General features: G+C 51.9%; 1 protein-coding gene across 2 annotated transcripts; it reads left to right on the top strand.

The window, feature by feature from the left end:
* OCRL (OCRL inositol polyphosphate-5-phosphatase) lies at positions 1-27,530 on the top strand. Of its 2 annotated transcripts, XM_074964326.1 has the most exons (24): positions 1-124; positions 338-410; positions 2,441-2,520; positions 3,371-3,409; positions 4,489-4,599; positions 4,675-4,770; positions 5,315-5,438; positions 5,527-5,688; positions 6,412-6,513; positions 7,046-7,160; positions 9,305-9,421; positions 9,668-9,855; positions 11,487-11,598; positions 12,692-12,801; positions 14,203-14,338; positions 15,371-15,481; positions 16,046-16,211; positions 16,451-16,686; positions 18,823-18,846; positions 23,895-24,014; positions 24,280-24,364; positions 25,823-25,950; positions 26,427-26,538; positions 26,638-27,530. In XM_074964326.1, the coding sequence occupies exons 1-24, from the start codon at positions 88-90 to the stop codon at positions 26,781-26,783; spliced, it is 2,730 nt and encodes a 909-aa protein (XP_074820427.1). In that variant the 5' UTR covers positions 1-87; the 3' UTR covers positions 26,784-27,530. The 2 variants fall into 2 exon arrangements, with proteins under 2 accessions (XP_074820427.1, XP_074820428.1); XM_074964327.1 differs by lacking the exon at positions 18,823-18,846.

Genomic DNA, 27,530 nt, shown 5'->3' on the forward strand with positions numbered 1-27,530 from the left:
CCCCGGTCGCTGCGCGCTCGGTTCGGCCGTGAGTCGCCGGGAGACCGGGCCGCGGGGAGTGGCTTGGCCCGGATCCCTCCGCTCCCCATGGAGCCGCTGCCGCCGCCCGCGGCCTGGAGCCTCGATGTATCCGCTGGCTGGGACAGGAAGCCCGAGGGGACCCCGGCGCCCGGGGGAAGGCGGGCGGGGCTGGCTGGGGGACCGCGGCGCCCGGGGGAGGGGCGGGCTGGGGGAAGGTGGGCGGGCTGGGGGACCCCGGCGCCCGGGGGAAGGCGGGCGGGCTGGTTGAGGGGACACTACTGCCTGCGGTATTGCTGAGTTCCTTAGCCGTGTGCCTATGCTGTGGAGGTGAAAGCAGGACGGAGGGAGCCCTGTGTCCTGAGCCTCTCCCAGCGCCACGGGCAGTGCGAGTGAGTAGCACACACGGCTGCCTCGGCTCCGCAGGGAGGTTGCCTGCCCCCAGTGACTCTTGCTCCCGGGCGCAGGGTTGAAAACGGCTCCAGGCTGGCAGGTGGCAGGGACTCTTTGGGGCACACTGACGGATTGGAGTCATGGCACGGCCTTTTCCTTCCCCCGCCCTCGGGGGGCACATTGGCAGAGTGAGGCAGAGGAATTATTCAGTCTTCACCTGGGCTATGTTGGCAGGGGCAGCTGTGTAGAGATTCCCACCAGGAGTTAGTGTATTGGGAAAAAGTGGGCATATCCCATACTGTTGTAAGGAGTGAGCAGGCTTTGGTGGGACTGTGTTCCTCTTCTCTACTGTCTGAGCATCTCTGCCCTTGCCCTGATTCCATTAGTATCCCTTGCCTCCGGTGTGTGGGCCTGGGTGATTGGTTAGTACAGTGATGTCTTTCTGGAATAGACTCAGCAGCATTGTGTGAATATTGTGATTGGTTAGTACAGTGACGTCTTCTGGAGTGTTGCTCCCTGGGAGATGGGGTACATTAGGGAAATCCCCATGGTGTCACCCCCCAGGGTGATGTTATACTGAAGGTTACAGGAAACATTTGCTAGGTTTTTATCTTTTTATAGTAAAGAAAAGAAAATTCAGATGGATTTTTTTTTTCCCTAGTTGCTGTTAGTGGGTAGGCAACTATCTGGAAAGTTTGCAGTGACTCTTCAATATGTTCTTGGGGATGCTTTGCTCTGAGTAGCTGAACTTCTGTCTTGCATTAGGAAATAAGAGCAGATTGTCCTTATGCTCTTGAGTGTTGAGGTGGAACTCTTAATGTCAGACTGACAACTATTGTTGTGAGCCTATTACAATTAAAAGTTAAAGCTTTAACCTGCATGAAACCAAATTAAAATCCATGTGAAAAGAGAAAATCACTCGCATGTCTGAAAAGGTGGTTGAAGGTTTTTTTGCCTTTTTTCTTTGAGGAACATAAAGAGGAGAAAATAGGAACTTATATTGGAGCTTCCCAAGAAAGGCCCTTTCCATGCAGGACTTAAGGGTAGATCCTTCCCTGCACCGCGTACAAGCTACTAGGTGTAGCTGGAACAGCACTGTGGCCTGTTGTACAAACAGATTTTGTGCCAATTTAACTGGTTCACTTAACAAAGTGGTTTTTTTTAAACTAAAGTTGTTATTCTGCTATAACTGCTAGTGTGGATACAGCCATAGTGTTATACTGGTACCTTGTGTCCATATAACTTATTCCCATACAGGAATAGCTTTACCAGTGTAAAGACCCTTTATGCCGCTATAACTGCCCCCACAGTAGGGAGTTGTACCACTAGATGAGTTAAAGCTGTACAACTTTTGAGGGTAGCAAAGGCCTGAGAAATGGAATGGCCCCTGCCACCGCCATCAGCACATTTGCTCTTGGAGTCTTCCCAATCACTTTGGAGTGCTGTCCTCTAAACCAAGGGTTCTCAAACGTAATTGTCCCGTGACCTCCTTCTGACAACAAAAATTACTACATGACCCGTGGGAACTGAGGCCTGAGCCCCACCACCCAGGGCTGAAGCCCTTGGGCTTTGGCTTTGGCCCCAGGCAGTAGGGTTGGGGCTTTGGCCCCAAGACCCAGCAAGTCTAATGCCAGTCTTGGCAACCCCTTTAAAACATTGTCCCGACCCACAGTTAGAGAGCCGCTGCTCTAAACAGACAGAAAAGTGGCCCTGCTTCCTGGTTCTGGGTCCCCAGTCAACTCCCCAGCTCCTCTGGTATAGTTTGTGGACCCATGGCCAGGGAGTTTAGCATGCTTCCTTTATCATGTGCATCTTTGAGAGCGGTTCCTCCATATGCATATTTTTGCATGCATCTCCCCGTATGTCATGTGATAAATGCTCCTCCTCACTATCCCCAACAACGTAGAGATAGAGAGCAGGGCCTGTGGTCTCTTTGGTTCCAGGAGAAATACAGTCATGAGGTCAGCAACACCTTTGCTCTAGAATCTTTTAGTTTCTGTGCTGTTATGAGGCTTCTCTCTGTTTCCAGATTGGTTATCCGTTCCCGGGAGAAGAACCCACCTGACCAGGATAACATTCCCATCAACAGCCGATTTAGATGTGTGCAAGGTACTGACCCTACCACACCTACCCCTCAGCCAGAAATCCACTGCTTTTTTTCCCCTGGCTGTACAGATTGGGACTTCCCCATGGAACTAAAACTCAGAGGTTATGATTACAGCTTCCTACCTCTCCCAAACTGGTGTGGGGATTTGGTCCATCTCGATATAAATGTGGGTTGGGGAGCCTCGGTCCAGTTCCTCATTGGTAGGTGTTGGTGTCAAAAACCACTGCCTGGAATGGCATCAAATGGCCCTCTCTACTGGCAGCTCCAGAGAGGCCAAAGATAGAATGGGAAATGGGATCTGAACGGACTGAGGGCTTGTCTACATGAGGAAATTTACCAGCAGAACTATACCTTATAATTGTCCTGTGATACTTCCTTGAGGGGGGACACTTTTTCTGCAATAAGTGTCCACAAGGGGCATTATACCAGTATAGCTATGGCATGTTTCTGCTGGTAAATTTCTCCATGTAGACGAGCCGTGAGACTTGTTGGTGGACCTGTGTATGTGGGGAGTTAGCACTACTGTTACTGCTCATGCTGCACTTGGGGAGTCAGTCTCCAGGACTGGCAGGCTGGTACCTTTCATTTTAAACACACCGCTGTCTAACTTCCCTGAATTTGAAGAGACCCTTTTGCAGGGGGACCTCTGTCCAGTCTGGCCCAGCCTGTGGGGTCGTAACTCTCTCCAGTAGTGCCACTACTAGTGGTGAGAGATATGGAAGCAGTTTGTTCCTTTGCTGGGGCCTGGGATCTCCTTGTGTTGAAGGCAGGCATTGTGCTTGTGTTGTATGTACTGAGTCTCTGCTCCTGGACAGGGTTGAACTTTCCTGATCCTTCTCTCTTGTTTCCCAGAGGCTGAAGAAACTCTGTTGATTGATATAGCTACAAACAGTGAGTCTGTTATGATGAGAGCTTTCTTCAACAAATGTATCATCTCTCCATCACTGACACACACTCTTTCCTGTTTCACCCACTCTGCCTCCCCCTCTTGTCTCCTCCCCTTTTGCCCTCTGCTCTACCCCACTTGCTGTCCCTGTGCTAGTTGTGGATTGTAAGGCTGTAGAGGGGTTGGCTGGCTTTGTTACTCTTTTGGAAAATGCTCATTACCACAAGGAGTATGATCTAAATACTTAGATCAAAAGGTGTCACTTGGCTGAGTTTTGACTTCTCCCTTAATGCTTCTCCCAAAACCCCTCCCTGTGAGCCTGTTTGACTTTCCCCGGAACTTAACCTGCCAGCCCCTCACTTTCCTGCTTCTGTCCTATATTATTGCTCTACTCCTTGCTGCCACAGAAGCAGCCCCATGGTTGGAGTGCAGGGGCAGTACACGATGCCCACATTGGAAGTGTAACCTGATCAGGGCCTCTTAGGAGGTTTTCATACCCTCCAGGGTCCCACAGTGCTTTGCATGCAGCATAGACAAGTATAGGTTGTCTTTGCTTTGCGCAGTGGAAGATGGGGAGAACAGATGCACTTGAGGATTAGGTTATCTTTGGTAGCATGTGGGCTGCTTGTCTTGGGGATCTGGAATCACTCTGTCTGAAAATGTGTGTCTACTGCTACAAATACCACCTTGGATTCCTGTCCCCATTTGACACTGTGCCTTTAACTGCATTTGGTGCTTGCAGTGTCATTGTTTCCTTTGTGAAGGCAGCTTCCCCTGTTATTTGTGAGTGTCTTTCACACAGCAGCAGGGGAGAGAAGTAGATTTAAAAATCCGGAAAATGGCATTGGAACCCCCTCCCACCCACAAATTGGTGGGAGTCTCAGGGGCACAAGGAGGACCCGACACTGCCTCAAACTCACTTTTTAAAATAGACTAATTGTCAAGATGACGGCAAATAAATGAGGACTTCCATCATGAGCCCAGAGGAGCAAATGGCAGCTAGTGGCTTGTTCATGGGAGGGGTTTAAAGGTCAAGAAGCCGAACCTGTCTGTGTCTTGGTGTGTGTGTTTTGTATGTCTGAAGCTGGCTGCAAGATAAGAATACAGGGAGACTGCACACCAGAGCGCCTCTTTGAGATCCCCGATGAGGAACGCTGCCTTCGGTTCCTCACCAAAGTGCTGAACGTACAAGAAGGTAACCACAATTACAGCCATGTGTGTGTCTCTGGGGCTCAAGAGCAGTTTCTGACAGTGATGTTTCCTTCTCCAGCCCAGTTGAAAGCGCCTCTTCCTGAGCACAGGGAGCCAGCCAGCTGGTATCAGGTGGAGAAAAACCTCCCAGCTCCTCCTCAGTCATCTGTTTCAGGTACTGGAATGAGTCCCACCTCGGCAGTCGCAGCCCTGTGTTCAGGGCACAGTCATGGGGTCCTTGTTTTCAATGGTTGGGTGGGATACATACAAAACTATGGCCTCTGCAGGAGCTTTGATTTTCATTGGTCCTGTCAGGTAGGAGCCTGGTTAGTGCTTTTCCTCCATCCCCCCACTAACTCCCACAAAAGCCCACCTCCTGCTCCTAATGTGATGTTACCATGGATTGATGTCTTATTGACATACTGTATCTCCCTCTGCCAAAGTCCCTCTTGGTTCATAATTCTCTCTCCACTCCCTTGGTCTGTCCATCTCCTCACTCTCTCCTCCCCCTCGCCTCTGTCAGCATCTCTTCCCCTCACCCTCTTGGCATCATCAGAGTTGGTATAACACTGCTACCCCCTTGCCACACCCACATTCCTGTGGGGATCTCTCTTCCTCCTTCCAGAGTTACGTTGCCCCCTCTAGGTTCTTGTTAAGCTGCTTTCTGAAGAACATTCACCTGGGCCTCAATCTCACCACCCAGGCTTCGGTCATTACAGGGGTTCTAGGCTTTGAAGATCATTTCAATGCCATAAGTTTGGAGAAGAAAAGAAACTTACAAAACCAGCAAATGGGATCTCGCCGGGAGCCCCCGCCTCCCCCTCTCCCTCCGCAAAATAGGCAGTAAGTAGTATCCCAGAGCTGTTGCCTTTACCCTCCAGTATCCTAGGCAGTAACCCCAGTTTGAAGTCTTTTGTTGTCTCCTGTCTAGGTTTCATCGAGAGAGGGAAGGTGTGGCCAGAGACCAGCCAAAAGTAACCAACACCATGCGCAAGCTGTTTGTGCCCAACACACACTCTGGGCAAAGAGAGGGTCTCATCAAACACATCCTTGCCAAAAGAGAGAAGGAATATGTCAACATCCAGAGCTTCAGGTCAGTGCTGCCCCTAGAGCCATAGCCGCGAGGCACAATGTATGTAGGGGTAGTGAGAAGCAGAGATTTTCCCAGCTTCTGTGGGCTACTGCCTTGAACCCAGCCCAGGTCTCAAAATGAGCTCCTGCTGGTGGATGGCCTATGCGAAACAAGTAGTGGGGTTTCAGTCCAGTTCGTAGGTGGCCACAGTAGCACCCTACACCCATCTTATTGGCACTTCCCGGTGTCCTTATGGGTAATCTCAGCCCAGGGACTGGGGGTTGAACTCCCCCAAGCAGAACTGAGGCATGTTGGCAGAGGCGAGGTAGTGGGAGCTTGCACTGCTGTTGCCCATGCTGCATTGTCTTATAAATACAAAGGCCTTCATGATTTCCAATCTGGTGCCTTTTTGCCAACATGGAATTCACTTTCAGCATGTAGAAAGCATGGTGTGTGTCATGTAGGTAGGCCCCCAGTGAGGTGTCCTTTACTTTGCAGAGCTCTGTGACATCCCTAGTATATTAGAAATGTGGCATGCGCAGAATTCTCTGAGTTTTGCAGTCTTGGACAGAGCTCTTCATGTTGTGTGTAGTTCACACTCCTTACCTAGTTCACGGGCCTTTTTATACAGGACCATCATGCAATTCAGACACTCCCTGTTTTGATGTTGTGTGCATTAGAGAGTCTGGACCTATTCAGTAAAGCTCTGCCCCAGCAGCATGGCTGCTCTTGTGTGTATTGCAGGTTTTTTGTGGGAACGTGGAATGTGAATGGCCAGTCTCCGGACAGTGGATTGGAACCCTGGCTAGTCTGTGACTCAGACCCCCCAGATGTCTACTGTGTTGGGTGAGGCATGAACTCCTGTTCATTTATACATACACATCTTGTGTCTCGCTCCCTTCCCTTGGACACTGGTGGATTTTATTCATTTCAAATTCCCAGGCTTCCTAGTGGACTCCAAACTTTACACTGCTGCCTAGCATGTACCCTGGGACTCGGAAGGGAGGGGAATCTCCTTCACAGGGCTGGAGTAGTCAGGACAATGCAAAGAAGCAGCCAAAAGTCAAGTAGATTTCTTGACCTAACAGAGCAGCTTTCTTCCAGTGAGGCACCAGCTGAGAACCAGCTCATCCCCGGCATTAGCAAAGCAGACCAGACTAATGCCCCTCAGGGAAATGGTCTCTGGAAGCGGCCTGTAAGACACTGCAAGGGAGCCATAGTGCCTTCGTTTGAGCTAGGCCCAGTTGACCTTCCTCCGGGATGAATGATGATAGAGAGATTCAGACTGGGCCTCCTGCAGCGCCATCTTCTGATGGGGGTACAGAGTGGAGACTGGTTTGGGAGAGAGGGGTTGTGTCCTAAATTGACTTGTTTTTAGGTTCCAGGAGTTGGACCTCAGCACGGAAGCTTTTTTCTACTTGGACTCTGCGAAGGAGCATGAGTGGCTGGCTGCTGTGGAGAAGGCCTTGCACCCCAAGGCCAAGTATAAGAAAGTGAGTCCTACTCAACCATCTCCTCTGGCATCCAAGCTGGTGGGACTGGAAAGGGGGCAGGAATGAAGCTCACACTTTCCCAACTCAGATGGTCCATACGTCACCCAACCAAAATGGCCAAGAGCAGAGTCCCCAAGGATGTGTACCTGACACCGCTGATGGAATAGTTTCCTGTGCAGGGAGAGTCACTGTGGGACTAGAATAAATCTGGAGATAGTTGTAGGGCAGAAATATCCTCCAATAACAGCTCCCTGGCCATTTGGTGGGTGCCTCATGAGTGGGGCAACAACAAAAAAATACCCCCAGAGAGCTGACAGGACAGGTGCTCACTGTGAGATGTGTCCCTCCTATACGCGGGCAATAAGAGGCAGAGGCGGGTCAAATTCCACATTTCCCTTGTTTTGGTAGCTCCGCAACTATAAAAACCGGGTGTGTCTTGTTCTAAGGAGCCAAGTGAATAGCTTTTCCTTGAAGGAACTAAATTGCTTGTATAGGGGAAGTTAGCTAGGAGACTGTGCCTTGGGAAAGAGTAACTTTAGTTGTGATGTTGCTAGCTGGCTCCTTCATGATGTGTCAGGACTGAGTCACTACAGCTTTTCTTGCTGGCTTAGCAGGCCTTCTGGCAGGTGGCTCTGTCTTAAGACATTAGTTAATTTCCCCTTCCTCCTCCCCTACCATGTTTTGCTATGACATCCGTGCACTACTATTTTATGTAGAGCCCAGTGACACAAGTTACAGGTTGTCAGGGTTCCCTCCCCACTCTGAACTCTGGGGTACAGATGCGGGGACCCGCATGAAAGATCCCCTAAGCTTATTTCTACCAGCTTAGGTTAAAAACTTCCCCAAGGCACAAATCCTTCCTTGTCCTTGGATGGGTACTGCTGCCACCACTGAGTGAGTTAGACAAAGATTCAGGAAAAGGACCACTTGGAGTTCCTGTTTCCCTAAAGTATCCCCCCAAGCCCCTTCACCCCCTTTCCTGGGGAGGCTTGAGAATAATCTGCCAACCAAATAGGTAAACCAGGTGAGCACAGACCAGATCCTTGGGTTTTTAGGACACTAAAAACCAATCAGATTCTTAAAAAACAGAACTTTATTATAAAGAAAAAAAGTAAAGAAGCACCTTGGTAAAATCAGTATGGAAGGTAACTTTACAGGTGAAGTGATTTGCCCAGAGTCACGCAGAAGAGACAGTGGCAGAGCCAGGATCCATGCAGCAAGAGACTGTGCACGCAGGTGCCATGTTAATGGCTGTGGGATGAGCAGAACAGTGGAGAATGACCTCCCTTCTTCTGTCCTGCAGAAGGAGCAAATGCTCTCTGGGAGGCATTGCGTAGGACCCCAGAGATGCTGCTTTGTGGTGCCTGCAGGTCAGGCATATCTGACTCTGTGGATGCTTCACTTGCTTGCTGTTTCCCCTACATTGAAACCACTCATGCAAAGAGTTGGGAATTTAAACCGTGAGCTCTACCACCAGGTTGCTGTACTTCTGTATAAGCAAAGATGAGCAGAAATAAACTCCAGCCATCCTGGGACCTGAGCTCAGGCCTTTTGTGAGGTTCAGGACTAGTTTGGTCAGTTCCTTCTTCGAGGTGTTGTTGGTGGGAGCTTAGTTTAGTATTCATAGAATCCTAGAATATCAGGGTTGGAAGGGACCACCTCAGGAGGTCATCTAGTCCAACCCCCTGCTCAAAGCATGACCAAGCCCCAATTTTTGCCCCATATCCCTAAATGGCCCCCTCAAGGATTGAACTCACAACCCTGGGTTTAGCAGGCCAGTGCTCAAACCACTGAGCTATCCCTCCCACCATAGTATTGCTATGTGGCTCCAATCTGTATCCTACAGTGCACCTGGGAAGCTTCAAATTTTTCACAGTGGGGCACTGCTTCAAGGGAATACGCCAGAACCTGAACAGCCATGAGCTCAGCAGCATCCCCTACAGGTGCTGTCGGAGGACCATAGACTTCCCAAGTCTCCACCTGTCGTGCAGGGAGTCCCCAAGCTAGTGCTGTATGTGGAGTGTTGGGGGACCATGGGAGATGGGAAGAGACTCTGGAGACAGGCAGCACAGGGGGTGAGAAATCGGGGATTGCGTTACGGCTGACCTGGAAACTCATGGAATATTTATTTATTTGTTTTGCAGGTGCAGGTGGTCCGTCTGGTTGGGATGATGCTGGTTGTGTTTGCCAGGAAGGATCAACTGAGTTATATCACGGATATCATGGCAGAGACTGTGGGGACTGGAATCATGGGGAAAATGGTGAGTGGTCTTGGTCTGTGGGTGCATGGCCTCAGAATAGCTGACTCTGGTGTAAGTCTGTGTGAAATGTGGTCTGCGGTACAGTGTCTTGCCTTACTCTCTCATCCCTGCTGCCTCTTTTCCTGTCAGTGTGCCTCTTGTTTTCATTGTCTCCTTGCCTTTCCCCAGCTCTCTCCTGTTCAATCTGTTACCCAACCTCTTCTGTATGTGTTTGTGTAACAGTCTCACCTGTAACTCTGTCCCCAGGGTAACAAGGGCGGTGTGGCTGTGAGATTTGTATTCCACAACACCACCTTCTGCATTGTCAATTCCCACCTTGCTGCTCATGTGGAGGACTTTGAGCGGCGGAACCAGGATTACAAGGATATCTGTGCCCGGTTAAGCTTCCTGCCTCCTGACCAGGGCCTGCCTCAGCTGAGCATCATGAAACACGAGTGAGTCTCCAACTCCACATTCCTTCTCCAAGGTCTGGGGAGTCTTAGCTAGAAATCGCTACCAAGAAGAGCCCAAGTGTAGATAAACCTGCAGGTTAATTGACATGGTGAGGAAAATGCCAGAGCCTTGTCTACACTAACACTCCTGTTGGTGCAGTTGGACAGTGTTCTTGTAGTGGCTCACAGGGCCAACCTGTCTCTAGTACCCTTCCCTTGCAAGAAGTCTGTAGTGTGCTCATCTCAGCAGCTGGCACTCTTGAGTCAAAGGCTGATTATTACATGGTTGTGGAAAACTTGGGGCGTTTCTAGAACAACAGACGAACTGGGTTTTATTCCAGGTTTTTCTGGTTTGTTCATTTTTGAGCTCTTGTTACGTGGAAGGATTTACATGAACAGCTCACATAGTCTGCAAGGTTTTTGATTCTAGAAATGAGCTCAGATTTGAATCTTTGAATATAACTTTGTTGTAAAAGGCTAAGAAAATTATGAGAGTGTCAAAGTTCTTGTTATACCTGTTGGGAAGTGATGAGAAGGCTATAGGACTGTCTGGAAGCCTATGTGTGGGGAACAGGAGTTGTCATTGGTGTGGTGATTGCAGAGAGGGATGTGATGGAGGAGGGATAGCTCAGTGGTTTGAGCTTTGGCCTGCTAAACCCAGGGTTGTGAGTTCAATCATTGAGGGGGCCATTTAGGGAAAAGGGGCAAAAATTGGGGATTGGTCCTGCTTTGAGCAGGGGGTTGGACTAGATGACCTACTGAGGTCACTCCCAACCCTGATATTCTATGATTCTATGATTAGTGGGTGGAACAATGAGATAGGACAGCTGCATTTAGATTTGTGAATTTTTAAGAGACCTGCATGTATGTCCTGCCAGCTCAGCACCAGTCTGTGTGCTCAGCATAGGTGCCTTGGGTTGGTCAGATCTTGGTAATGTACTAGGTACTGGAAAAGCAAACAAACTGGTAGACTTGTGTGGAATCCAAGGGCAGAAGCAAAAGGCCTAACTGCTGGGTAGGCAGGGGACTCTGCTGCTGTGTTCTTATGCATGCCTTACAGAAGTGCAAGCTCTACCTTGTGGGTGATGTGTGTGCCTTGTGTTGGAGAGATAAATACCACTGTGCAGTGAATTGTGTTGTTCCTCTTATTTGTTTCATTTCATGAAAATATTGGTGGGTTTTTCCACATTGTTTTCAGGCTAAGGAAAACGTCAGCAGCCCTTCCTGAGGATCCTGGTAGATTCTCAATCACTGGCATTTTTAAATCAGGATTGCTGTTTTTCTAAAAGATCTGCTCTAGTTCACAAGAATTATTGTGGGGCAGTTTGCTATCCTGTGCTGTCCAGGGGGTCAGACTGGATGGTCACAATGGGCCCTTCTGTCCTTGGAATCTCTGCGTTGTTAGCTGGCTGACTGCTTGATCCCATATAGATCACCCACCTTTGGGATGCTATCTCTGTAGACACTTACAGGAGTGGCAGCTGCTAGCATATTTTGATTCTCTTATATGTCCTGTTGTGCTCTAGCTATCCTGAGAGACCCTTTTTTCAGTCTGACACCCCCATCTCTCTCTCCCATGGGAGTTCTGATACGAACTGCAGGCTTTTCTTTTCCATGTTTGCCTTTGTGCGTAGTGTTGTCATCTGGCTGGGAGACCTAAACTACAGGCTGTGCCTCCCTGATGCCAGTGAGGTGAAAACTCTGATCAGTAAGCATGAGCTTCAGAAGCTGTTGACATATGACCAGGTAAGTGAACTTCAGCCATGTGGGTATTGGGTCATCCTGTTTTAATATATCCCTACACTTGGGAAGGCTGGCATGTATCCTGTGGTGATGAGATCTAGACATGGCTCTAGGGTGTTTTTGTTTCTTGCCGTTTTAGTTCCCATTAAAAATATTAAAAAGTGTCTCTGGCCAAAAGATGTGATGTTTAGGCTGTAGGAATGTGTATTAAAGCTCAGAGATACACGCTGCATGCTCAACAGCTCCTCTCACCAGCTCTTGAAGACAGAGCGGGAACACTGAGGTCAGTCACAGCTCAGAGGGACCCTGGAAAGTGTGTTGCAGGAGCGCTGGGGATTCCTGCCTGTAACTGAGGCCTTGTGTGCTCCTCAACAAGCTGGACCTGAGTTCTCTGACGGGTGTGGGCTGTGAACTATGTCCCTGCAGCACACTGGAAATTCTGGGGCAGCGTTAGATACATTTCAAAAAGGGGGGTTTATCCAGTGAAACACAAAAGGAACAATACAATCAGTGCAGTGTCCCTTGGAGTATTTATGGTGATAGTAAATCTGACTTTGTGCTGCCTCTTACTACTTAATTTCCAGGATGCTGCAGAATTTTGTATTGAAAATAACTAACTGAATTTTTGATGCTGTTAGGGGAACTTAGGAGGTTTTGTAACTGGGTAGGAGACTTATGAGAGCTGGTTTGGCGTTGTCGGCCAAGCACACCAGCTGTAGGTTTCTGTTAAAATGACCAACAGTGAAGTAGTTAGCAATGGAGTTGCTTAACTGTCATCATTAGGTTTCAAAGTTAACACTTGCTTGAGATGAATGGCTTGGCTCCCTTGTCTATTGGTTCATGCTGTGTACAGACTCAGGCAGGCAGCACTATGTCAGTTTGCACCTGGTTTGTCTTTGGAAGGTTTTCTTTGCACTCGGAGCAGCTCTGTTTTGTAATGAAAGTGTCTGTCTGGGGGCACGGTTCTGTCGTAAGGGGTGGGTTCTGTGACAGAGTCCATGGCTGCGGAGTAAAAGGGCCCTGCCTGTAACTCTGCTCTGCAGAGTTGTGAAGACCTTGCTGTTGTGTTGACAGGCTGTTCCTTTTTTGCCTCTAGTTGAATATTCAGCGGACTCATAAGAAAGCTTTTGCTGATTTCACAGAGGGAGAGATTAAATTCATCCCCACGTACAAATTTGACTCTAAAACGGACCGCTGGGATTCCAGGTAAGTCTGTTGATGGTGGCCTGTTAACCTGTGACACCAACAGCATCTTGCCACACAGCTTCCTTCCCTGGCTGAATTATTAGACTCTGATCCTTCTCCTGGAAACATGCCTAGAGCCATCAGCATGACATCGAATAGCCTCGTGGATCCCTCACAAATGGACTAGACGCGTTATCTGGGACGGAGCTTTTTGCTAATGCAGAACGTCAGTGAGGCCAATGAATGAAACATACAGTTGATATTCGTCTGAGAGGTGTGGGGAATACCTCTGAGGACAGAGACACAAAACACAAGGCACTTGAGGGGTTAGGAGTAAGTGCAGATAGTCTCAAAGGGAGTCAGCTTTGCTGTAGTCTGGTGGGCCTGAGGACAGAACAGTCAGCCATGCCGAACTCTGGTTTAGCCTTCAGCACAGGCTCTTTGATTCCTCTACCACACAAAGGCAAGAAATATTGACAGGAAACAAAAATGATAGTCCTGTCCTGGGCTGGCACTGCAGGGTCCTCTTCCTCCCAGGAACTCAAGGATCGCAGATCTTGCTTAGCCTCAGGGGCACCACGGGGCCTACCTGCCCCATTTTAGCCTTCTGCTGCTGCTCAGGAAAGTGTTTCTCTCTACTGGGTCCCCCCCTCCTCCCTTACAGAACTGGGTCCTTATATCTTCCAGCTGGGAATCAGAGCCAATCATTAGCTGCTGCTCAGCTGGATCCCAACACCTGCCTGTTGGGCTTCTCCTTAGGCCAAGGCTTGCTGCTCCCTGGCTCTGCAGTCCCTTGAAGGGGAAGACTACTCTGCTACTCTTGCCCATGCAAATTCATCTGGGGAAAGATCATCCAAAACACAGACTCGAGGACCCTGGAAAGCAGGAACAGCTGAATAGACTTTCAGCAGTGGGGGCAGTAAATTAAACTGGAGCTTGCACCGGAGTGTGGTAACAAAAGAAGCTAATGCAACTTGGGGCCACATATGCTGAAGCCTCAGGTTATGGTGATAGCCCCCACTGAGCCCATTCCACTTCTTAGCACTGCAGTACCAGCAAGATGTTAACAGGCGCTAAGAAGAGCAACCTGAGCGATTGCGGGGATGATGAATAGATCAGGGGCATTAAATTCATGTATATGGGCTAGCTGACAACTGGGGCAGGGAGCCTAACTAGGTATTGGAAGGGTGCCACCCCCAGCATAGGACTGTAGCCCTGGGAGGGGGGCAGAGAGAGGAGAACAGAGGTAATGGGATGCGATTTCAGAATGGTAACATTTCGGATGAGGAAAGTGGTGGGAGCCCTATCACTCCAGATGCTGCCCTAGGAAGTGTGTCCTGCAGAGACCAATCTGGCTGAGGAGGGGAATGGTCAGATGGACAGGAGGACTGTCTGATTTCCTGTTAACTTGTATATCTGCAGTGGGAAGTGTCGCGTGCCAGCCTGGTGCGATCGAATCCTCTGGAGAGGGGGGAACATTAATCAGCTCCGGTACCGCAGTCACATGGATCTGAAAACCAGCGACCACAAGCCAGTCAGCTCGCTGTTCCTTATCGGGGTAACTGTCACTTGATGTGCTAGGGGAGAACGCTTGGTTGAAGTTCCAAATTAAAGGATCCATCTGCTGAAGCAAGGGATACAAACACCCATGTTTGTATTGATATAAAAGGGAGGGGGGCGAGCAGAAATGAGTAATAGCCACTTGGGAGCTGGAGCTGGGCAGCCTCACTTACCTCGGTCTCTGCAGCAGGGGACTCACAAGAGCTGCTGTTCTCATATGCAGCACAGGTCGGCTGTGCAGTGCCAGAGCAACTTTGTGCCATGTTGACACAGACAATGGTTGGAGTTTACACAGCAGACATGCAGAGTATTCAGCAGGAAGGCTCCAGCCATTGATTGCTTTAACAGTGTTTCTTAGGCTCTAAGGTGTGACCCCAATGTGTCTGCCACTGGGACGGGTGCACTGAGCTGTTTGCAACTGGCTCCTCCTTGGGGCCACGAGCTACCTGTAAACGATTGCACCGACTCCCATGATGCTGCTTCTGCTCTGCTTGGAGAAACAGGAACTCTGGGGTGCTTCTGGCTTGCTGGCGGGGGTTGTGAATGGCTAAATATAAGCTGTGGGAGGGAAGAGACTTGAGATCCCTGGCCTGTTGGGCGGAGCCAGCATGTGTGTCCAGTATTCCTCTCCCCCACTCTCTGAACTGCGGTGGTCTCCTAGACAACTCATTGCTTTCTCCTCTTACCCAATCAAGCAGGCTGAAATCCTGAGGAATTTGGGGTAAGACTGCAGAGTGCCTGTGCTACTAGGTGCAGAATGGCCTTAGAGCATTTCCTGCAAATAGCAGATCCTTCCTGGTGCCCATTGGCCAGAAAAAGACACCAGTACCATTACTCCAGGTATAATAACTTGCGTGAAATTACCCATGAGACTTGGGGGAGCAACTGGACGAATCTTCAGCCTTCAAAGCTGCACACGTGAAATGCCCAAGAATCTCCTCAGCTTCTGCTGCAGTTATTTACAGACCACTAAGGGAGTTTACACTCTTAAGGCCTACACCTTCAGTGAGTGTGATCTGATCTCCTGCAGGTGAAGATTGTGGATGAGCAGAGGTACCGGAGGTTGTTTGAGGATATTGTTCGTATGATGGACAGAATGGAGAATGACTTCCTTCCTTCACTGGAGCTTAGCCGGAGAGAGGTGAGAACAGAAATGAATTCCTTGTCTGCTTCCCGAAGAGCAGCAGCTGCAGAAGGGCTAGAATTTCTCTAAAGGTGTCTGAGGCCCTGGTCTACACTTAAAACTTAGGCTGACCTAGCTGCATCTCTCAGGGCTGTGAAAAAATGTCACGCTGTGAGTACCACCATTAGGTTGATCTAACCCTAATGTAGACACAGCTAGGTCAACAAAAGGATTCTTCTGTCAACCTAGTTACCACCTATATCAATGGAAAAACTCCTTCCGTCAGTGTAGGAAGCGTCTACGTTATGGTGCTTCAGTGGCACAGCTGCACGGCCTATAGCAGCTGTAGTGTAGACATGGTCTGGTAATGTTTTATTAAACGCCAGCGTGGTGCCAAAAACTAACTTCAGTCACTTCCACACAACCAGGTATTGGGTTAGAAATTGTGCATTGCCCTAACCTCTCAGCAAGCACGCTGGTAGGTGTACTTACCTCCCATTGTTGATGGTGATGTGGAGTCCTTATACCTAACTACAGTTCCCTGCAGGTAATAAGAACAGTTGTTTTCTCTTTGCTCTGCAGTTTGTGTTTGAGAAAGTGAAGTTCCGGCAGCTACAGAAGGAGAAGTTCCAGATCACCAACAACGGGCAGGTCACCTGTCACTTCTTCTTCATCCCCAAACTTAATGATAGCCAGTACTGTAAACCATGGCTTCGGGCCGAGCCCTGTGAGGGGTACCTGGAGCCGAGTGAGTTTTACACACTGTCTCTGTAGTGTCTTGGCTAAGGCCACCACCATTCTGTCCTTTCCCTCTCTCCTGCTGTTTGTCACCATTCCCACCATCACGAGCCGTCTGTCTCCCTTTCCCCTTTGGATTTCTGCCTCTCTGCCCAACTTTCTCCGGTGCTCTGTGTCTGTCCATGAGGTCTCCATTACTTTTCCACTGTGGGGTTCTACAAGTCCATCTGTGCCCTTTCCCTGTTTCAGATGAGACTGTGGACATCTCCCTGGATGTGTATGTCAGTAAGGACTCTGTGACCCTCCTAAACTCAGGTGAGGACAGAATTGAGGATATCCTTGTCCTTCACCTGGACCGAGGCAAGGATTACTTCCTCACAATCAGTGGGAGCTACTTGCCCAGCTGCTTCGGCACCTCCCTGGAGGCTCTGTGCCGAATGAGACGACCAATCCGTGAGGTTCCTGTCACCAAACTTGTCGATCTGGTAAGGAGCAGTGGTCCTGAAGCTCCTGGGAACTTGCTTCCTGAGATTTGCACTGTGGTTTATTAACCAGACACTGAACTCTCCCCCTCCTAAAAATGGCCGCATTTCCCAAGGGCTAACCTCCCTCACTTGGGTAATGGTCCTAGCTCGCCACTGCTTCCCCTCCACACGCTGCACCCTGGCTTTCCTCACGTTCCCCTAAGGACTCTTCACTGCTCTGTGCTTTCAACCCCAACCTCTCTTGAGGGCTTCACTTCTCATATTTAATGGAATGAAAAGCTAACCCAGACCCTCATGGTCGTGTTCCCGCTACATCTTTAGAATTCCCTGGGTTTCCTTATGGAAACCTTTATTCTAGGGGGTGCTGATTATGGTCAGCTCAGGGCACAGTGTAAGATGAGTCTGCCATTTCCAGACATTGCCTCCAAGCAGTCCTGTGAGTAGCTGTTAGAGAGACTGTCAGAAAATGCCAGAGGCTGGCCCTGATTTGGGTGCACAAGGAAATACAAGTCCTTTCCAAATGCTGCCAGTGACTTACCTGAACGAACTGTTGGGCTCTTCTAAAGCCAAAATCAATTCCCCATATTTATTCTGGCACTGGATTTACGGGGCTTGCTCCGAGGCTGAGAGCAAGCTCAGAGAGAGTGATAGCAACAGACACTAGCGATAGCACCCTCAACACACATGATGGCTTCACACCAAGCATGCACATTTGGCAGATGTGCTTGTTCTCTGTATGAGCAGAGTGATCTTTGAGTTCCTCCTATAAATAAATTGCTCAAATAAATTGGTTAGTCTCTAAGGTGCCACAAGTACTCCTTTTCTTTTTGCGAATACAGACTAACACGGCCACTACTCTGAAACCTATAGATACAGAGACTGAGCTGTAGGAGGTCATGAGAAGAGATCTGTTATCTCTCCGGTGTTGTTGAGTTTAGATAGTGAAACAAGCCTACTGCATCAAAAGCTTTGCTCAAATTAAGGCCAACTTGACTTGGACTGTGATCCGGAATGGAGATAATCTCTAAAAGGCAACAGGACAGAATGGTTGAAGGAGGGTCTGGAAATTGGATTGGTGTGGAATAGCGAGTGTAGCTGGAGATGTGTTTGTGCATGGTTCTCTCCAGTTCTGAATGTGCTTGCAGGGGCCAGGTGATAATGATTTGTTGTGGTTTAAGAACCAGCACCATTTCTGCTGTCAGATGGAATGCCAGTCCAGGACCCAGAGCAGCCTGTTGGAGGGTTTGCATCCACAGGAGCGGATGGTGTTCACGCAGCAAAATTGAAAAAAATTGTTACCGTACTGACCACAGAAAGGGGACAGGCAAGCAGAAGGCTAGTGCCCTGGTGGGACAGGCAATAAAGTGAGCCACTCTCTCTGTGATGTGGCTGTCGGGTGTCACCAGAGCCTAATATTATATTGCCTATCTCTGCTCCCAATCACCTAGTGCTGTGGAAGGGGAGCCCACTTTGTCTAGGTTTTGGGGGTTCCTGACCCCAGGCCCCCTTGGGCTTTGCTGCCTTTCCATGGTGGCTGAGCGGTCCCTATGTACACAGGCTGGAAGGTGCGGGAGAACTCTGCTATTTGAAAGAGGAGGCGTTATCATGTAGTACTGTTAGGTAGAGGCTGACTCGCTCTGGGCCTTTGGAGCATGTTTTTTCCTGCCCCTGACTGCACAAAGTTCCTGATGGCCATCTTTAACTCACCCGCTGCCACGCACACAGAAATAGTCACAGGAGAAACTGGGCAGGTCAGATTGTACAGGGACACTTGATGCTGATTGTGAAGATTCGGGGAGTGGACAGAGAAATCTTCCAGGTAGGCGCCTGTTTCCACCTCTGGCCATGGGAGTCTGCTGAGTGCTGAGCAATGCTACAAGGTCACTGGGGGTGCTCACTGGAATCCTAACAGGCCTTTACATCATGTGAGCAGCATTCCTGCTAACTGGGATCTAAATCTCCTGCTGCAGCTTTAACAGCAGTGGTATCAGCAAAACATCTGAGAAGTAGCTGCCAGTCAGTGTTGGTGGGGTCTCAGGCAGCAGAGTCTGTTTCTTTTCTGCTTAATCCTAAATCAGGTTCTTTCTGTTAATCATGCTCTCTCTCTCTCTCTCTCACATCCTGCTCTCCTCTCAGGGAGAAGACAGCTTCCTAGAGAAGGTAATATAAGCCAATGCTGAGGGGGCTTTCTCAGTGGTTTTTGTTTGAACTCACTGTAAAAAATGAGAACTTAGACTTTTTTCCCATTTTCCTGGTGAGCACAGGGGGAGACTGCTGCAGAGGGAGTGTTGGTGCCAGAAGGCACTGCTGTGGGCCTAGAACAGACAGGTACACTCTACAGTACTGAATTAGCCCCTGTGTGCCTCATAGTGACTCTAGTTAAGGTGGAGATGGCACCTTTCAGGTGTGTGTAATTTCCTTAGAACATTTTCTATTGGGTAAGAAATTCTCCTGACGGATCCCAGTGCCCAAGGTGAATCTGTCTGCAAAATCTGACTTGGCTTTACCCCCCATGAGTGAGTTGAATCAATGCATGGGAAATGGGTTTCAGAATTGAGGAAGGCTTTCTGAAGGTTATGTTTTTGCTGGGGGAGAGGTCTCTGTTAGCTGCAAAAAGAGTTTGGTGGGATGGCTTCCATCTCTGCATGTCTGTGTGGAGGCCTGGGGCCGGGGAGGGCCTTGCCATAGCTTGAGGAAAGCCCTTAGGCACGCTTTCTGCCTGATACTTGCCACAGCAGCAGAATGAAGCAGTCTGGTAATTCTCGCAACTGCCACTAGCTGAGCAGTGGCAGCAAAGCCAGGGCAGTACTAGGAACCGTCGTTCTGCATGTGCTGATTGTACTGCAGAGTCAGGGACTCAAATCCCACCGCTGCCTGGGGAAGAGGAGGCAAGGAGCCACTGTCCTTCCCTCTCCCCCATTCTTCCAACTCATCCTCAGAGGATTGCCCCAGCCTCTTGTTTCCTCCTGCAGCTGCTCAGAGGCTTGCTAACGTGCAAAGTTGTGCTGCTGCCCTAGGCTGTGCTCACAGAGCAGAGCGAACCAGGAGAGGAGGTGGGGCGTCAGGGAGTGATCTTGTGGGACAAGAAAGCCTCTGCCTCTCGTCCAGCAGGGAGGAGGGTAACAGCAGGGCGACCTGTCTCCCAGGGTTGCTGACTTTGGAGCAGCTGGCTAATGGGTGAAGAAGGGAGGAAAGGAGAAACTCCTTCCTCCCTGCCAGCACAAGAGGAGAGGGCGCTCCAAGTTAGTCAGACATCTACAAGCCAAAGTGAAGAGTGCCCTGGTAGGAATCCAGTGCAGCCTGTCACCATTCCCAGCTTTTTCAACGCTTTAATGTGGCTGTGTAGTTGTGGCACCAGCGCTATAAAAAAAAATCACCTCCACGAGGGGAATAGCTCCCAGCGCTGGTGCACTGTCTACACTGGCACTTTACAGCGCTGAAACTTGCAGTGCTCAGGGGGTGTTTTTTCACCCCCTTGAGTGAGAAAGTTGCAGCACTGTAAAGTGCTAGTGTAGACAAGCCCTTAGAAATCCTCACCCCTCAGATGTCAAGCAGCAAAGAAAGGAATAATCAGTTCTCCTTAACAGCACTTTTTATTCCCTTCCCCCAGCATTCCAGCTGGGATGGGATGAGGGCTTGGGCATGTCCCCTCCTCAGAGCTGTGGGGGAAACAATCAACAAAGTCCTTATTCCACAATGGCCCATTTGGACACAGTAGTGCTTCGTGATGGGCTCGGGATAACACCTCTTGTAGTGAATGAGTTATTCACACTGGACAATGCTTCTCCCCTGCCTGCAGCGATTTACAGTCTGAGCAAATGTTTAAACATTACCTTGTACCATTGGAGCAGCTGTTCTAAGTAGGATTAATACATGCAGCATCCTACAAGCATTCCACAAACACTAAACACATTCTTGTAACAAGAAAAGGAGGACTTGTGGCACCTTAGAGACTAACAAATTTATTTGAGCATAAGCTTTCGTGAGCTACAGAATGCATCTGATGAAGTGAGCTGTAGCTCACGAAAGCTTATGCTCAGATAAATTGGTTAGTCTCTAAGGTGCCACAAGTCCTCTTTTTCTTTTTGCGAATACAGACTAACACACCTGCTACTCTGATTCTTGTAACAGTACTATCTGTTTTCACTGTACTAACCCACAGGCGAGCCAGAGTCCAGCTATGCATTTTTCAGTGTTCAGTCTTGGCATGAGCTGGCACCTGCCAGTGTTATGCAGCTGTCATGTCCATGTAATCCCTTAGCCCTGGCCTACAATAGGAAATTAGGTTGTTATAACTGTTGCTCAGGGGTGTGAAAAATCAACCCCCCCCAAGCAACACAGTTAAACTGCCCTGACTCCTGGTGTAGACAGCACTAGTTGATGGGAGAATCCTGTCAGGGAGGTGGAGTTCCAATGCCAACAGGAGAACCCCTCCTGTCAGTGTTGGTAGTGGCTACATGGAAGCGCTACAGTGACGCAGCTGCTTGTTAAGTGTAGATGAGCCCTGAGATGGGATAAACAGCCTGTGGTGTAGATTCAGCCCTGGGATAAGGATTTCAAGCTCTGGCCTTTGCTTTGCAGGATAAAAGTTGTAGTTGGAGTATGCTCACTGCTGTCAACGTGCTGCTCCAGATCTGTGGCCCTGTATGTTTAGAGCCGTGAGAGAGAGAGAGCCTTCACCTGCACGTGATTTCTAGCACTGTAAAGCTAATAGGTCCCGCTCATTCAGACAGCCTCTGTGAAAGTGCGTCCTGTGATTGAGGGGAATCCCTAAGGCTGCGCATGGGAAACCCTACCCAGCAGGTCTGGAAAAAGGCAGTTGCCAAGCAAGTCCACTTGGCAATTGGGTTGCCACGCATGTGTGTGTATAGGACAGGGTTCGCTCTGGGTGGCAGGTGCATTCCCAATAGCAGTACCTGCGGGTCAGCGCTGCATGCAGCTAGCGGCACTCCTCCACGGTGATGTAAAACTGGGAACACACACTGCGGGTGAAGCCCTGTCCCTTGGGAAGTGAATGGAGAGTGCAAAGCTATGTAGTGTCTCAGCTGCTTCACATGAGTAGCCAGGAGAATGAGGCAAAGGGAGGTGCGCGCACTCTGTATGGAGTGGAGCCTGAATATAGCTATTCACCACCAGCAGGGTGGGCATTGGGGGGACCGAATGGAGGCAGTTCAGCAGGCTTGAGAACATGCATGTCAGAGTGCTAAGGGCATTAGTGAATGACTGTGCTAAACCCGCAGTCATGGGCAGCTAGCTGGGCGGGAAGGAAACAGCAGTGGGATTGAACCTGGACAAATGAAAGCCAGTACGTCTGAGGGGAGGGGAGAGAACACGTGATCCAAACCAGGGATTCAGCTAGAGAGCAAAACGTGCCTGTAGTATGACAGCGCGCTAGGGCTGCTAGCAACTAGCCAGTTCTGTAGCAGCCAGTGGGACCTTGGGGCTGAATGTGCAGAAGCACCACGTGGCAGGCCAGACGAAGTCTCACTACGCAGCGCTTGAGCCGCCAGACAGCAGGGAGCTGGACGTTCGGGATGTCCGCCTGTTAGAATGAAGAGTAGAGCAGCAGGGGCTGGATTAAAAGGAGACATTCACTGGGACTTGCGGCTGAGGTGTAGGAGCTGGAGCCATCTCCCAATCCTGGGTGGGGGTAAACACCCTAGTGTGGCCCGAGGGGGTGTAACTAAGGGAATGGCATTGCCCAAAGGAACAATGAGCATGTTCTCTTCTGCTGAGATATGTTAGCCTGGCCGAGGCTTGGAGATGCACAGGGAGTCCCATCACCATGTCGGCAATACCTGCCCAGGACCCAGTGTGTATTGCTGGGCCCCCTTCAGCATGCTCTGGGGCAGGGGAATGCTAACTCCCTAGCTTGCAGTGATGGTGTAGATGTGTCAGTCCCAGGATATGAGAGAGACAAGGTGAGGGAGGTTCCTCTTATTGGACCAGCTTCTGTTGGTGTAAGAGAGGAGAGGGAAGCTTTCGAGCTACACAGAGCTCTTCTCAGGCTGGCTAACTGGTTGGCTGCAATTTGCCGGTTTCCTTTCTAAGGATGGCTGATTTGAGTGTGTGAGCAGCTCCTAGGGCAGCAGGTGACTAGCTCTCTGCAGAAGCAGGCTGGATGTAGGAGGAGGAGGATAGTGGTCTCCCAGCATGTGTCCAGCCCAGAGTGCTGTGGGTCTCCATGCCTGAAGGCGGAGCTGAGCAGGAAGTTAGTTTTGGCTCTTGTCTTTGGTGGGGGTGGGGAGAAGAAGTTGAGGGTTCTTTTGGGGGGATAGAAAAGTGCCCCCAAAAGAAGGGGGTGTTTGTGGGTGTTGCCCCTTCTCCAGGTGCAGCGGGGAATCTAGGCCATTGTTGCATCTTCTGGCATCTCCTGGCATTCTGAGCGTCAGCCGGCTTGTCAGGCTTGCTCAGAGGCTGGGGACAGCATTTGGCACTAGCTGGTTTGGATGGGCGCTCTAGAGCCAAAGGTCAGCATACTGCACAGGAGCTGGCTAAAGCTCCCTCATCCTGGGCCAGGCTGTTCTGCCCTGCAGCCGCTGGAGCAGCCTCATGGTAGTGCTTTGGCATGCGCTGCCTGCCCTGGGGAAGGGCAGGAGCTGGCCCCCCCAGAGGGGGATCCTCAGCATGGATACCTGCCAGAGCAGCAGAGACCTGTGCCTGTCACGGCTGGGGTTTGTGGGCTCTGGCCTGGCTGGAAATACTGCATTGAAACCTTTTGCATTCTGCTGGAGACAGGTGGCCTGGAAGGGGGGTGGGTTTGTATTGGCCTCTCTAAAAGGTTATTTTCCTGCCTAGCACATGAGCTTTTTGCATTCCCACCCTTGCTAGTTGTGGGTCAGGTGATCCACGCAAGCCAGCCTGGTCTGAAGGGGGCTAAGAGGGTGGGTGTGGAGGAGGGTTAGGGTCTAGGGGAAGCTGCATGGTGCAGATCTCATGTGAGGGGGAGGCTGTGCTGTACGGGATCCTAACAGGGTTGTCACCCGAGTGGGCGGGGGGAAGAGCAGAGCCTGTTGGAGTGGCAGAATTTATCTAAAGTACTCTGAGGCCCTGGTCTAGCGGGGCTGGGTGCTGGGAAGGCAGGTGGGAGCTGGCTGGCCTGGGTGAGTGCCGGTAGGGCGCATGCTCTCCCAGGTTCTGGTGGTGTTGGTGTCTGTGCTGTAGAGGGATTGGGGCTCCCTGACCCTGGGTCTGCTCTTTCCCACCAGGAGAAATCACTTTTTCAGATGGGCCCCTTGGACAGCGAGGATGCCAGCGAGAGACCCCTGAAGGTGCCCAAGGAGATCTGGCTGCTGGTGGACCACCTGTTCAAGTGTGCTTGCCATCAGGTGAATAGAAAAGGCATGTGCCTGCACAGAGAGCTCCCCTCTGTTGGTGACCAGGGAAGACACCCCGGCTCAGTGAGTCGGTAGTACTCAGACCACGACTCAGGCTGGGTGTTTGCAAGGCCGAGGCTGGCTCCCCAAGGGCTTGGCCATCGCACCTGTGCTCAGCCTCAGCCCAGGCTGTCCTGGGGCCCGTGCAGCTTCCCTTGGCTGCACTCTCTGCACTGCGGCTCTCGGGAGGGTGCCCTGACTGTGCTGTCATTGGCAGGAGGACCTGTTCCAGACGCCTGGCATGCAGGAGGAGCTGCAGCAGATCATCGACTGCCTGGACACCAGTATCCCCGAGACAATCCGTATCCTTCCCAGTGCTGAGGGTGGAGCCAGGCTCCCTGCCCCTCCCCTGGAGATCCTGCTCTTGCCTTCCCTGGGGCAGGCTCCCTGTGAGGGGAGCTGCCTCCATCTCACCCCTCTCCAGGGAGCCACTCGAAAACACCAAAGCCACCACAGGGCCCTGGGTCAGAAGAAGGGGACCAGGTACAGGAGGTGCTGAGCGATGCCTTCAGGGAGCTCTGGGAGGAGCCTGATGAGACAGCAGAGGTGCAGGGGTGAGGGTGAGGGTGGAGGAGGCAGGGTGGCAGGTTGACCGGAGCCTTTAGCAGCAGCATTTTGGATTGGAGGGCGTGGGGTGGGCTCCGGCATGGAGTAGGGCTGCAGCAGGGATCTGGGGAGACGCTAAAGCCCACGCTGAGGGCGCATGCTGGGAGTGGGAAGTGAGGAGGATAGCGGGGCTGTTAATAGTGAGGGAGATGAAGGGGCCAGAGGGGGACGAGCTCAGTTTCAGAAATGTTCTGTTTGTGATGAGGACATCCAGGAGGTGTGCATGGCAGGGGGTCTTGAAGGGAGGGTGGGGGTGTGCACGGAGGGGGTGTGTGTGTGTGTGCGCGCGTGCATGAGGGAGTGCAGAGCGGAGGGGTCGGAGGGGGCAAGGGTGGGTACGGCAGGGGGTGTGAGTGGGGTGCCGGAGGGGCTGGGGGTGCATACAGCAGGGTGTCGGGGGGGTACACGGCAGGGGTGCTGGAAGGGGCTGGGGTGTGTACAGCAGGGGGTGGGGGGTGTGCACAGTAGGGGTGTTGGAAGAGGGTGCGTATGGCAGCGGATGTGAGGGGGGAGCCGGAGGGGCTGGGGGTGCGTACGCAGGGTGTTGAGGGGGTACCGGAGGGGCTGGGGACGCGTACTGCAGGGAGTGTGGGGGGTGCCGGAGGGGGTGGGCAGTGCATGAGAGTTGAAGGGATGCACGGTGGGGGTGTGTGTACGAGTGGGCAGGGGTGTTCATGGGGTACGTTTTCAGGGGCCTCAGAGAGGGACGGGGGGTGCACAGCGGGGGTCTCGGAGGGGGCAGGGGTGCGTGTGGCAGGGGGTGGGGGGGGGTGTTGGAGGGGGCAGAGGTGCATATGGCAGGGGGTGCGGCAGGGTTCACAGCGAGGGTCTCAGAGGGGACGGGGTTCACAGCGGGGGTGTTGGAGGGGGCAGGGGTGCGTATGGCAGGGGGTGTGGGGGCGTGCACAGCGGGGATGTCGGAGGAGGACGGGGGGTGCACAGTGGGCTGTGCTGGGCCCTGGCTGTTTGAATAGAAGGGGGTAGAGGGAAGCATGGTTGAGGAGGCTGCCTGAGGAAAGGGGGAGCCCAAAGCCAGAGAAGGGTGGGGGCGGAGGCTGAAGGAGGGGTGGCAGAGAGACACCAGTCGTGGGGGCGGCTGGGCACTGCGCAGGGCCATGCTGGAGGAGATTGCTCCTTGACTGGGTGTGGCGCAGCGGGCAGCAACCACTCGGTGGCTGAGGCACTCCTCATCTTCCTGGAGGCTCTGCCGGAGCCGGTCATTTGTTACGAGCTGTATCAGCGATGCCTGGACTGTTCCCACGACAGCCGGCTGTGTCGACAGGTGTGCGCCTCCCTCCCCCGTCACAGGGCCGCTGGGGCTCCCCCCTGCTGCGGTTAGCAGCACGGCCTTTGGGGCTGGAGCAGGCTGTGCCGCTGTCCCCTGACCCGCCCAGGCCTTTGGCCCAAGGCCCTCTCCTGGGGTGCACGGCCGGTGTTCTCTGGTGGCACGTGCCTGCTGTGGGGGCTGGGGAAGCTGGCTCGGGAGGTTTGGATCCAGCGGCTGCAGGCACATACGTCTCCTCTGACGTGCGCCTGAGGCAGGGGCTGAGCTTGGAGGGCTCCTCCTCACAGGAGTCCTGCTGCTGAGGAAAGACAGTGAGGCCTGGCAGGTGGTGCTGGGCATCCGAGAGCTGTGCCGGTCCAGGGGGACACACGCAGCCTGATCTGGACCGGCAGGAGGGGCCGTAGCAGACTGTGTGGGCGTGGGGGAAGGAGGAACGCGTGCTGCTGGGGAAGCTTACCTTTCCCCCCTTGCAGGTGATTTCTCACCTGCCCCGGTGTCACCACAATGTCTTCCACTACCTGATGGCGTTCCTGCGGGAGCTCCTGAAATACTCGGAGGACAACAACGTCAGTGCCAATATGATCGGTAAGAGCCCAGCCTGCCCCCGCGCCTGTTGCCATCCGTGCAGTGTCCACACAAGCCCTTGCCTACACGTCTAATGCAAGATTTTGTCTCTCTTTGCAGCCACCCTGTTCACCAGCCTCCTCCTGCGGCCTCCACCCAACCTGATGTTGAAACAGAGTCCACAAGACCGCCAGCGAGCCATCAGCTTCCTCCTGGGCTTCCTGCTCGGCGGGGACGAGGAGTCACCTCCCTGCCCACGGTGTTGATGCGTGGGACCCACTGCCGGTGGTTTGGTGGGGGCCAGGCCCAACCCATAGCCCTTGAGGGGGTATGGGAGAAGTCTCTAAACTATGCTACGGGTCGTGTTTATCATCAGAAAGGAAGTGGCCTCCCACCCTTCCCCCTGCTGTACCTACACTGCAGAGGACTTGTACGCTCATCACACTGCCACCCAAGCCAGAGCCCTCCAAGGGACGGGGCTGTGCGTGAGCCCAGCTCTCTGTGGGCTGTGCTGGTTCATCCCCCAGCATCCCTTCCCTGGCAGTGGACTTATGTATGGGAAGGGCAGACCAGGAGCTCCCCGAGGGCCTGGAGGTTGGCCACAGTGTCCCCTGGCTGGACTCTGCTGCTCTGTGTGTATATGTATGTGCACACAACTGACAACTGTGTGTCTTGCCAGCTGCGCAAAGGGGTTTCCCCGAGTGTGCATCCCTTGTCTTGGGCCCTGTGTGTGCCAGCAGCAGCACTGAAAGGGTTAATCAGTTCTTTGGCCTCTCCAGTCCCTTCCGGGCTGCCTGGCCTTTCCTCTCTGCTCTGTGGTTTGTGTGATGCGACCCCTGCCCCTGCATTGCTCACTCTGACCCTCCCCCAAGCAGGGCAGCCTTACTGTGGCTTGTTGGCACCCAGCCCAGTGCTGGGGCAGTGAGCATGGGGACCCTGGCCCAACTTCCTTCTGGGGTGCCAGTGGGGTTGCTGTTAGAATTATGGGGTGAAGGTGCAGCCTCACTGGTGAA

This window comes from Natator depressus, chromosome 9 (genome assembly GCF_965152275.1).
Source record: "Natator depressus isolate rNatDep1 chromosome 9, rNatDep2.hap1, whole genome shotgun sequence".
Lineage (NCBI taxonomy): Eukaryota > Metazoa > Chordata > Testudines > Cheloniidae > Natator > Natator depressus.

Coding starts and splice junctions, on each gene's coding strand:
- OCRL (XM_074964326.1), top strand. CDS start 88: ATGGAGCCGCTGCCGCCGCCCGCGGCCTGGAGCCTCG. Junction 411..2,440: donor CAGCGCCACGGGCAGTGCGA/GTGAGTAGCACA, acceptor CTCTGTTTCCAG/ATTGGTTATCCGTTCCCGGG. Junction 4,600..4,674: donor AGTGCTGAACGTACAAGAAG/GTAACCACAATT, acceptor TTCCTTCTCCAG/CCCAGTTGAAAGCGCCTCTT.